Here is a 13,165-nt window from a genome sequence, read left to right on the forward strand (position 1 = left end):
ATGAAGCATTTTTTTTCTCCAATGAAATATATAATATACACATCCATACAGAAAAGAAGTAAAGAATAAAAAAATAATAGCATAGGTCAGAATTATAATAATAGAAAAATTTTAATCTATAAAATTCTTTAAAAAAGCATAAATAGAACATGACAAATTTTTTCAGAAATTCTAAAAGGTATAGGATAAATCTTTTATTATTTCGAATTGTGATTAAATGATTTCTATTATGCCTAATGCTTTGCCATTAGTTATTTTAAACAAATTCTTACTTGAAAAGCAAAGTACTGCAACCATTTGGAGTACTATTGATGATCAATTCAGTTTCTCTTCCAAGCTGTTTTATTAATTGCTTTGCTTTATTTACATCACCTTTACTGCAAGCTTCCCATAAAGCTGTAAATAAAAGATAATTGTTAAAAAATGAGCTATAGAATTAACAGTGACAGGCTGTATCAATACATATGGAACTTTAATGAATAACAGAACGTTTAACATATCTTTAAATTTTAACTTAATATATTATGATTAATAGCGTATTTCCATTTTATAAATTATTTTATCTGTCTTATTTATCTTCTTCCTCTACCATTCATTTGAATTATATTTATAAATAAAACAATTACAAAATTAATTAAATAATCTTGGATAATTGACATATGTAAAAAGTTTCGAAAATGCTTAACATAAATTTCTCATTCACAAATGGAAAAAAGAAAAGTTTAAAAATAATAGTTAATAAATATTATTATTTGAAATACTTCCGCTTCCCTTGAAAAGGTATTTTCAAATAAACAAGTTATTTAAAAATATTCAGTAATGAATATTTATATGCAAAATGAATTAAGTTATGGTTTTAATAAAAGATTATAATGAATTTTAAAAATAAGGTCCACAAATTAAACAATTTTCTAAAATTAGGAAAAGGGGAAGAGTCAAGCGTTCCCCTTTGTTGTTCTTTGTTAGAAATCTTAGTCTTGTGTCAAGTAAACTTGAATCAAAAACAATCCTGACTAATAATAAAGATGAGTATAGGGCGTTTGTGTAGATATATATATTTTATATATTTGCATTTTACATGCCAGACCCGTTTGATTTAGAACTACCAAATTCAATGCATATATACTTTGGAGGGTGAAAATGTGCACTTCGGATCATTTTTTAAAAATTTTCATTAAAATTTAAATTTATTAAAAATTAAGAAAAATTTTGACGTTTCCCACCTATATCTCTGAAAATATTACAGCATAAAAATAATTTTCGCATCATTTTAAAATTCAAAAAATCAATTCTATTTAATAAATATTCTTTAATTGCAAATTTTTCCTAAATTTTAACAATTTTTTTAATTTTTTTTTTTTTTTTTTTGCTTGTTTAATTTCTAAAAACAGATTACATGACCTGAAATTCCAACCGCTTTCATTATTTCATTAAATATTTAAGCGTACAATTTTCTACCATTGTTGAATGCTAAAGAATGATTTAATTTCATATTAATGTTGTTTACAAAACAAATAATAAGCTGAAGTTACAATACTGCCAAAATTAGATGAATCGGATATTTAAATTTTTAATAGCGCTAATGTCATGGCAATGGCCTCCAATAAAAAGATTCAAGTATACAATGAACAGAACATATGTAAGACAACAACAACAACAAAATACGGTTCAATGTCTGATAACTATTTGAACGTTATATCTAAACGATTTCACTGAAATAAAATATACTCAACAAATGGTCGCCAAAGATGACTAGTAATCTAATAATAGGAAGAGAATAAAATTAAATTATTTTGAAAGCCACAAATAATATTGATAATTTTGCTACGACGTAATAAGAACTGATTAATTAGTTTATTATTGCTCAATTTTGATATCAACATATGAGAAGCATAAGAATACGAAACCAAACATTAAAATTTAATATTTAGTATCACAACAACATGCCATTATGCCAAGAATATCTGCAATAAAACACTAACCAGAAATTATATGCATTCATAGTCAAGTTACTGGCACATGAATACCTGATTAATGGACTGCGTTCGGATGACAGCGTAATTCTATTATAGATCACGATTTCGCATGTCATTATCTAGGAAGGGATAATGCACATGGTTGTCACAACGCCGCTATATGTAAATGCGATTATATTATATGAACGTCAGATGAAATAACTTGCAGAAAACAATGGCAATACGTTAAACTCGAGAACTCATGAAAGGATTATCTTGAAATGCAATTTAGATAAGATATCAATCATCTGATAACAATATCAGGTGTCAGTACACTGAGTTTCTATAGATAGAAAATAATGATATGAAATTAGTAAAAGGTATCAGATTAAGTAACCCAGCAACACAGAACATATATTTTTAAATATATGGACTTTAACTAATAAAGTTCTGAATAACATTCTTTTTAAAATTGCAGTTTTGAAATCTAAACATATTTTGAATTCATTTATTCATTGTCATCTTAAAACTTTTCAGGTTATTTGTACTTTAAAATATATCTTCTGAATGGGAGAAAAAGATTTCATTTCGAATATTTTTGACGTACGCTATTTAGAATGTTACAAAAATATAAAATAAGAGGGGGGGGGATTGATTTTCTTTAACAGTGATAACAATAAAATTTAATATAAAAAATTATAATAATACAGATGCGAATTCCATTTTTTAACCTTCATAAATGACATCATATTAAAATTCATTCATTAATTTAACTTCCCATAACTTAATTAATGATATTAATTATTTTAATAAAATATTCCTAAATAAAATTTTCCATTTCACAAATTAAGAAAGTTTAAAGATCGCATCAATTTTACTATTCAAATTATAGATATTTTTTTTAAAATTTAAATTCCTAAAAAATAAAACAAAAACTCTATATTTTTTTACATGGTTGGAATTTTTCATGTAGTTAAAAATAAAGGGGGGGGGGGGTAGGAGGTAAAATACATTAAAAATATGATTTTTTTTTTTTTTTTTTTTTTTGCCACGGCATGGAAATGAACTTTTCAAGCATTCAAAATTTTATATCAATAGTTAAAATGAATCTTACTTAAAAACTAATATGTTAAAAAAAAAGATATTTTTAAAAGAACTTTTCTCTATTTAAATTAACATAATGTAAATAAAAATACTGAAATTATACCAAAAACATAAAAATTAAAAAAATTAAAACCTACTTTTGGTTTTTAGTAGCAAAATCACTTAAAATTTCTCTTATTTTTTTTTAATCCAAAATTTTAAAAAAAATCGATAAATAGTAAAATTTACAACTAACCATTTTTAAAGTATAATAAAGAATAAAAATAAGCAAAAAAAAGGGGGGGGAATCGAGCAGGTGTTTTAAGACGGCCTTTTCAACTTGAATTACTGAACAAACATATCAAAATGAATTGTGTTCAAGACAGCGCTATAAGAAGTACCTGACATGATCGGCCTGTCATTCGTGTCAAATAAAAATTTAATATGAAAAGCACGTTATTTGTCACGCAGAAATTTTCCGTCATATTGAAAGGAAAATTACTATAATCAAAAATCAGTATTTAGAAGAAAAAAAAAAAGGATTATTAATTTTGACGAAAAGTTTATAAGTCTATGTTCTAAAAGCTTCACATTTCTTTATTCCATCAATTCAGATGAGAAAAAAGTGATATAAACTTTTTAAATTGTCTTTTTAGAGATTTAATTGTTTTTATACACGGAAACAAATATTATTTGTGCGATAATTTTAATGCATTCCATTAGCAATTTCGTAAAATATGATTTTTTTTTCCTTCATATTTTTTTTTTTTTTTTTTTTGTCAAACGTTTATGAAAATAAACCAACTTTATCACACTAGAAACAATTATTCTGACAAATTGGCAAGACGATTAAACTGTATGAAATATTTGAAGGTAATGCTGTCAGTCAGTTGCAGGTCTAAACGATACTTTAACCTTTTAAGAAAAAGTGATCCACTACTTTGACAAGAAAGCTTAGAAAAAAGTTGCACAATGAGCTGAATTAATCTAATAAATTTTTCCGTAGATGAGGAAAACTGCATTTATTTGCTTTCCAGAGTTATTGCTTTTATTTTGATTTCGTAAACATAATCTTGTCAGGGTGTTTACGAATTGAAGATAATATTATGCAATTGTATCTGAAAGCAATTTTAATATCTTTCAAAATGTGATGAATAACTCTTATATAAGTCACTGAAAAGTTTATTAATTTAGCTGTAGAAAGGTAAGATCCAGGTAGTTATAACGTCTGTATACTTTCCAACAATTGCTCTAAATCATTTTCTCACAATTCCTCGAATTTACAAAATTTATTTCCACAGCTCAGAACTCGCTAGAACTATAGTCAGTAAATTTTTTTAAATATATTTTTTTAATCTATTTTTTTATATATATTTTTTTATGCATCCTTAATCCTAAAAATACCGAGTTGTGTTCTTATTGTTGTATTATTGGAAGAATACAAAACATCGAATTGGCTTAAAACGATGTTTGAATGTAAAGAGATAATCGAAAATTAAAGGGAAAAAAAATGATTATTGCAAACAATGCGAAACATGCAAATTCATACAACAAAAAAAAAGCATTTTTTTTCTTCTTATTTTTTTTCCGCTTCCCCTGTCTTTTAGGACCCCCGGGCACACCTCGAAATGAGGATGAGATGCTTCCGGCATGGTGGTTGGATCTCGCCACCCTACGGTACACTAATAGGTGGGGGATCTGACTCCTCCCATCGATGACAGGACGTACTTCCTTCGGGGAAGGTTGTACCGTGGCCGGTGACGGCCCTTAGGACTCAACTACAGTTCCCGCCAATGTTGCTGTTGCGGCGGTCCGGTGATTCAGTTTTTATGGTTTAAATCCGTGTGCCTTCGTGGCGGGTCGGAGAGTTAGATGGCTGAATCCCCTTTCTTTTCCTCACAGGGATATTTGATGCACGCTATTATACTAAAGCTTAATCTAAATGTCTTTTAGTTAAAGAAGTTTGCTTTTCTGCTCACGCACTTTCAATAAACAGAGTCTTCATTAACTGCTTAAAAAATCCCCGATTTTTTATTTACTTTTTTATTTTGTCAGATTCGATGGTTTTCGGAGTTGAAAAATGCAATACTCCTTTTTCCCCCCTTCTTTCAATTTTATTTTTGTTCCCCTCCTTATTCTTACCACAGACTTTAAAATTCTAATTTCATCTTTCAATTAAAGTGACTTAAGATTTCGAGACATTTCAGGTTTCCAAGAAACAAAACAGAGAAAATGTAGATCCTCAAAGATATATGATTTCGAAAATGCCGTGCATATCAGACAAACCAGTGCAGTGAAGTGATTTTCTAATCGTCCGTTCCCTCACTGCAGCCACTTTCCCGCGTCCTAATTTGCGAATAGAAAGAGAGAAAAGATCGAAAAAAAAAAAAAAAAAAAAAAGGGTTTTTTAATAGGCACGGAGAAATAATAATTAGAGCCGAAAATTTTGGAATTTAAAAAAAAAAGAGAGAAATGATGTATAACTAAAGCTTTTTATCATACATACGAAGTATTTTATTATTACAAAGCTTACATGAATTGTCACTAATAAAAAAATGTATGAATAAGAAACATATAAATAACGCTTTACCATAATTTAGTTATGATTTGTTTTTAACTGCCAGATCAGATTCTTGATTATTTGTTATTAGTCGCTAAAAGAATCAGGTAATAATTATCTGACATTTAAGCCATGCTATTTTAATTGTCTAACATCTGTTCATTGTGTACTTTATCCTTTCCAATAGAAACCAGTCCTGTAGCAACATAACACTGCTAAAAACGCAAATTGCGATGTATCTATCTTTAAATTTTGTAACGTTGTAACTATGTTTTTTTTTTTTCCGCCATGTAAACTACACAAATATTAAGCATAATCCTTCATTCTTAGTTTCCAACATCGGAAAGAAAATCATTCGATTAAATATTTGACGAAACAATGAACACAGTTGGAATTCTAACGCAATAGTGAATCTATTGTTGGAAATTAGACAAAAAAAATATTTAAAAATAATTGCCGATATTCAAGAACAATTTGCATGGCTTTAAAATCGTTAACATTAAAAAGACATTTTTTTTTTTAATTTTGAAATCGTGCAAAATTTATTTTTGTGCAATATTTTTTATGCTACCACGGGCAAACGCCAAAATTAGCTTAATTTTTAATTAATTAAAATTTCAAAACTTCGCTTCGAGATGCACATTCTCACTCCCCAAGGTATATATGTACAAAATCTGATGGCAAAAAGGAAAAACAGTCTGGTCCAAAGAGTGCCAATACACACACGCATTCATCTTTATTAGTAGTACAGATGAGGGGACGGTGATATCAAACAAATTTGTGAACACAGATAATAGTAATCAGAATCAAACTTACCGACATGAAGTTCTTCCCGGTGTTGCTCGCGATCATCTGGAAGAAAAATAAATCCCGTAAATAAGGTTTCAGGGGGTCTAAATAGTATATTATCCATAAAAATAGAGAGCTTATCTTGACCATCTCATGACAAAACAAAACAACACATCAAATGCCAAGTGCATTATTGCATGGTAAAGGTGTATCGCGATTACCTGAATAAAACAATCTGAAGATGAACAGCTGCGGGCTGAACTACGAGTACGTTCGACGTGGAAACAGGTGAGATAGCGGAAAAAGCTAAGCATAAAACAATATTCGATTATGCAAGTAAAGAGAAGGCAGAATTTTTAATAATGAACTTATTGTTTATCAACGAAGCAGCAGCGATACGATGAGTCATACTGTTTCAGTGAACGCCTCACGTGGATACGAAAAAATCGATTGAGTTTTTTCGGAAAATATTAAAGATGGATTCATAGGATAAATTAAAAAAAAAATAACTGAATCAAGTGCATCACGTGCTGAGAGATAAGGAAAAGGTAATAGAGGTGATCTCCATGATAAAAGTCAGGAAGATAAATTACGGAATGCAGTTGAATCATTAAGTGATATTGAATGACAGGAAAAAAAAATTCATAGTATTGTGAATAAATATGAAATCAACTTTATTTTAAATATATTCGAGTAGTAGATACATTAAAACGCACTTCTCATTTATAAATAAATTATTATTTAAAATTACAATGGGATTTGTAATTTGTATACATTATAATTTTTAGGTCAAGATTCTCTTTGAGAAAAAGATGTGACTTCACTGTGATGTATATAGTTACGCAAAAAAGGTAATAATTCAACGTAATTATAATGCAAAGTAATTATTCCTATTACTTATGTAGTCTTTCATTCTTCTTATTAAAATCCATATTTATCAGATACAGCATGAGAAAATTACACTATATATAATTGGTTAATACTATATATATAATTTAAAATAAATTGCTATATTCAATCAAGAGTTCAATTTTGATATATTTTTATAGTATCAAATATAATATGAAAGCAAGAATATTTTTGGACACTTTTCATAGAGTAGACTATATTTTGACATATTATCTATTAATTTGAAGAAGAGACAGTTTATAAGTTTACACAATTTAAAAAAATAAAAATGCCCCCCGTTTTTTTTTTTTTAAATTGAGAATTCACTTTATAACATACATATACCCAAAATATGCATTGCTATTTAAATATTTAATTCAAATTCTAAGAATACACCATGTAAATACAACTGTGGATCGGAAAAATTTAATTTACTTAGACAAATACCCCGTTTCGAACTACCCAAGCCGACACTCTCTCTTCAAACTTCCGCACCACATCAGCAGGAAGACTACAGTTCAAAGAGAGAGAGAGAGAGAGAGAGAGAGAATCAGGGATAAATGTTGAGAATTCAAAATCCAAGTTCCCTCTTACTGAAGGAGGGGAAGGGTAGCAAAGAAATTGGAACACTTGCATTGTCTTTTCACTACATCCTTGTATTCCCTCATTAAAATATCAAACTAACCTCATAATAAAAGAAATAAACTCAATAATCATTAATGTCTAAGTAAACTAGAAGGAAGCTATAGTACCCACATTTTGACAGTTGATATGACGGAGATAGGGCTATAAGAAGAATTATACCTTAGTAGTTAGTGATGCAATACATGCAACATCCTGTACGTAAAAATAAATATCTATTAATTCGGTAACTATAACTGCTATAAGAAAAAGGTTAAATATGCACACTGTGCACATCATCGATGAATATATATAAGGACACATAGATTTATAGGAAGCAGAATCAACACCCATTAACACTCTATAACTCCTTTGTAGCAAATAGCGAAACATTTCATTCTTTTTAAGAAAAGCGCCACGGGAGCCTAGTGGTACGGTCTCGGCTTTGGAAAAGGAGGGTTTCAGGTTCGAGATCAGATTCCACTGAAGAACCGTCGTGTATGCGGGTCTGGTGCATGTTGTATCCGTCGGGGCCAAACGTCCTCCCGCTATCGTGGTGTAGAAGTTGGAGAGGAGGTGACAACTCAAGCGTCGTCCTCATCATTTAACCGCGGCTCAAAATTACGAGGTCAGGGTTGCTTTAAAACTGGACGTTAATATAACTGAACTGATCTGAACTAATTTTGAAAATCATTAATAAACATCTGACAGAGAAAAATAAGGAAGAAAAATACAATAATTAGTTTTCAGTCAAAAACTTTTAAAATAAAAAGCTACTGCTATTTGCATTTCAGATAATCAGATAATAAAATCTAAGTATAATTTCTACTCATTTTCCATAATGTACATTTATTTGTATTAAAAAAATAGCAGAATTAAAAGATTGTAAATTAAAGCAAAAGAGAGTCGAAGAATCTCAGTACAGTAGTTTAGCAATCACTACAAAGGCTTACTGAATAACAATTGATGGTCTGCTTCAAGTAAAGAGAAATTCTTTTATATCATCAAAAACCGTATCAAATTTTTTGCACGAAACACATTTATAAACAATTTTAAACTGTCAAAGCTAGCCCGCACAATATGAGAATAAAGCAATTTCAGTTCAAAAGGTCAAAATTGTCTTGAATGTTTGAGAAGAGGTATCTTGTGCGCTGTTCCCCGCGGTTTCGAAAATTATGTTTCTCAAACCATTCATCAGTCACGTTTCTTCGTTTCAAAATATGACTGAAATCGTTTGATTCTTCCAAGTCTTTTGTGCAGCATTTTATTATTCTCCGGCAGCACACTTTTATTACATATTTGATTCCTGATTTCGATAAGATTTAATGTTAATATACAGTTTCTCGAAAGGCACGTCAAAACAGTACCAATTGTCCAAAAACTTGTCAAAAATTAGCCATCTGGAACATGATAATGAAATCGCTTTTAAGGTTGCTAAAACTCACAATTACATAAGATGAAGAGTATTACCAAAATATTTCAAATTTGGCGACTATACATTAATTTTAAATCCAGACCTGATTTCTTTTTCATTTACACTTACTGATACTCACGCTCTCATAGGCAGATACCTTTTAGGAAGTCTATCTATTGCAATGATTTTCATGGTACTACTTCGGGAAAAATACTGCGCATCTTCTTCGATCATGGTGCATGATTTCTAATACAAATTTAAAGTTTTAATTCGATTTTGAGTAAGACTGGCAGACGTGCTCTTCAGAAAAAAGAAAAGTTGAAGAAAAGTCCAAAAATAATTAAAAAAAATATAAAGTAGTCAAAATTCAAGATAGTTTTTGATGTTTTCCAGCTATATTTTTCGAAAACATAATCTCGCAGTAATAATTTTTACATTACCTTAAAACTCAAAAACTTGCTTTTATAATTATAAACATTTTATTTCCGTACACTTAGTTTCTCTAATTCAAAACCGTTTTTTTTTTTAAATTAATTTAACACAATCTGTAATAATATTTACAATGTTATGATGAAATTCAAACTAATTTCAGTATTCATCAAGGTGATCATCAATCACGTGATTTTGCCAATATTAAAATTAAGGCTTAAAAAATTTCTCTCTTTAAGCATTAACTTCACAATAAGATGTTCACTTCCACTTCTATTTCGTTTTAATGCAGTTTTAACTTCATGAACAATAATTTGAAAAAGATATATTCCATCGGATTCATTTATTTCTGTCTTATTAAATAACAAAATTATTTTTTAATAAATGTATTCAGTATTAATAGTTTAACAATAAAAAAAATAATATTCCAAAAGAACAAGCATGTCACCAATGGCGTCTAGTATACTCATAATTAGGAATATGGAATAAATAGACTAGTATGGAATTGTACATATCACTTTTCTCAAAGACAGAAAAAATGGTGATTTTCTTCAACCCATCAAAATCTTCAATTTAAGAATCAAGATGTTTAAATTAGAAAAAGTAAAAATTGCCTCAGTTGTTCGAAGTGAAATAAATGATCATGCTTTAAAGTTCTCAAATTTAGAGTGTAAACAAGGTAATAAATTTCATACTTAGGATGACGTATGTTTTAGTAATTGTTTTAATTTCTAATTCCAAAAGTACCGTATTTTTAGCGAATATAAATTTGTAATCGAATAATGAATAAATTAATTTAAAAAGCAAAAATATATCAATTTTTATTCCAGTATATCTCAGCTGTAAAAAGAAAATTCAAAAAATATATTTTAATGTTTCCAAAAAGACATTGCTCGTTTAAATGTGTGGATTATCGCCCAAATATTTAATAGAAATTTAAGATTTAAATTTTCTTAAAGATACATATACATATACAAGAGATACCGGTTTCATTTTAAAGCTTGAATTATGCACGAATCATTTAAAAGAAACTCGTTAATCAGCCGATATTTTTAATCGCTTTAAATAGGTGTTAAACAAAATAACTCTAAACACAATATTAATGGAATTACAAATGAACGAAGAGGATAAAAATAAATAATTTTTTGCCTTTCAAAAAATTAAATTTTTCAATGAACATTTCCTTTTCTTTTTTTTTAAAGCGGAACAATGATTACCTATGTTAGTTGGACTTAAGTGGCGCAGCAAGCATGTTGATTAAAAATGTTATCAAATAAATAAATTTACAGGATATAAATATTTTTAATTATAAAATAATAGGTCTTCAAGCTGTGTACATATTGAATTATTAAAATGATTAAAGAAGGATGCAATACTTCGAGGAAAGGTGATTATATTGCTTTATAAGGGGAAAAAAAAGGGGGAGGAGGGGGGAGGATGGGCCACAAAATGAAATTCACAATCCGTACCCATTACGGACATCTGGGAAACCATGTAATTTCCTTTTTGTTTAAAACGAAACTGATAATTTTTGCTAGACTAATCTGAAATCACATTCCCACACATGATAAGAAGTTTAAAGATGTAAAACACGTTCGACAACATGCTAACAGAACGTTAAGTAACAGTGATAAACACAATCATCTTCTTTTGAATTTGGCTGTCCAATGCAAATTATCTAATTAAAGAACTACTGGAATTAGAATTGATCTTTACGGTGCAAGTACAGGAAACTTTCATAAAACGTTTTTGAAGAAACAAGGCTGACACATTACAATACACGTGAGCTTGTTAAACTATTCATTTTCTCACAGCAATGAACTATAAACAAGGAAAAGTAATCGTTTGGGCACCCGACACATGAGCAAGTTCAGAGAATCGATCATTTGATTTTGTTGATGCTGTTAACCTGAAAGCATGACTAAAATGCAATTGATCTATCTTTTTTTCATTTTAATTACATTAAAGAAGAGTATACTTTAAAAAAAAATGACAATTTTATCTTGATGATATATTACATCGGTTCTCTAAGATTAGAATAAAAAGAAAGAGTAATAAATACTTTGTGCTTATACAAAAGTTTATACCTTTAAAATTTTAAGTTAGTCAAATCTATGTAAATCCGCGGGCGACTCATTCCCACTAATGACTATGCCAATTTGTTGGTGAGTGTTTTTCAGTTTTAAGCAGATAGTCATGGAAATCACCAAGGGATACTACTTTCACTCTTGTTGTAATATTGCGATAAACATGTTGCTATTTTCATTTCATAATCGATATCTATGTTTGTAACTGTGCAGATTATAATGAGATTTTGCTTGTCTTTGTATTCTCAATCTATACATAATCAATATCGGTGTACGTATCGGTTTGAAAATGTGTAAGTGTTCAATATCGGTATACGTACGAATTACTACTTTAATTCTTGCTATGATAAAAGTATAATTGTTCTAATACACAATCATCATCTTTATCTGATTCGATTTAGTTCAATAGTACATTGCATTGTACAATACTCAATGTACATTGTGCATTGTACAATACAATTGTACATTATATATATAAGTGTTCTTCGTTATGATGAATTAACCATTGCCCATTGAGGCGATTATTAACAACCTCTCCGAGCCATGCCAATGGATTGCTGGCACTCCACTCTCTTCCATTTTTTCAATCATACATTTAAACCAGTCATTTACGAGCACTCCATGGAAGCTTCACTCCAACATCCCCGGTGAACCTTTTCTAGAATACACTGTAAATCTCCTTTTATAACCCACCTTCTGCCTCTCCATCCGCATTCAGTGAATGCACAAACCAGATAAAGGCAAAAATGGTCTGAGGTTAAATTAGGGCGAGTTAGATATATAGCCTTCCAATTCACGCCATGCCAATTCTGACTGGACACTGTAAGCCATCTCAAATTGAAAGATTCTTTTGATACGGGCTTGCGAATTGGGAAAAAAAAAAAAAACAGTTTCATCTAGGACAATAGTCATTTGGTCTATATTTTATCCATTTGCCAATGGCATATTGTTGAGTAATCATGAATGTCCGGTTTGTGTTATCCATCATGCATAGTTAGGATAAGTTGGATATTCAACCCTTCCATTCCATTCCAGGACGATTCTGAGAGTTTTATAGTACTATCATTAACACAACGGCGTGGCGTTGAGTAATCGTGAATTCCCAATTTTGTGTTATCCAGCATGAATCCAATCCAATGAAAACAGTAATTTCATTGGATTACTGTTTTCATAAGCAATTCCACACTGGAGGATCTTTCGGATATTTGTTGTTGCTGTTACTTATGGTACTTTACAAGCCCGCCGAAAGTGTAAGCGATTTAAACCGAATCTGCAGTAGCTTCTGAAGGAAAAGGCCCCTGAGCACCCGAGGGCAGAATCCTGGCTTCTATCTCATATG

General features: G+C 29.6%; 1 protein-coding gene across 4 annotated transcripts in view; it reads right to left on the bottom strand.

Annotated features, from left to right (window-relative positions):
* Nucleotides 1-13,165, bottom strand: part of LOC129974931 (leucine-rich repeat serine/threonine-protein kinase 1-like) — a 174,630-nt gene that overhangs the window by 40,875 nt on the left and 120,590 nt on the right. For all 4 annotated transcript variants that reach the window (XM_056087731.1, XM_056087732.1, XM_056087733.1 and 1 more), the window contains 2 exons: nt 6,415-6,450; nt 273-396 (listed from right to left, as the gene is read on the bottom strand). In XM_056087731.1, the coding sequence (XP_055943706.1) occupies nt 273-396; nt 6,415-6,450 (160 nt within the window). The remainder of the gene's footprint in view (nt 1-272; nt 397-6,414; nt 6,451-13,165) is intronic.

Source organism: Argiope bruennichi, chromosome 7, assembly GCF_947563725.1.
Source record: "Argiope bruennichi chromosome 7, qqArgBrue1.1, whole genome shotgun sequence".
NCBI classification, from domain to species: Eukaryota; Metazoa; Arthropoda; class Arachnida; order Araneae; family Araneidae; genus Argiope; species Argiope bruennichi.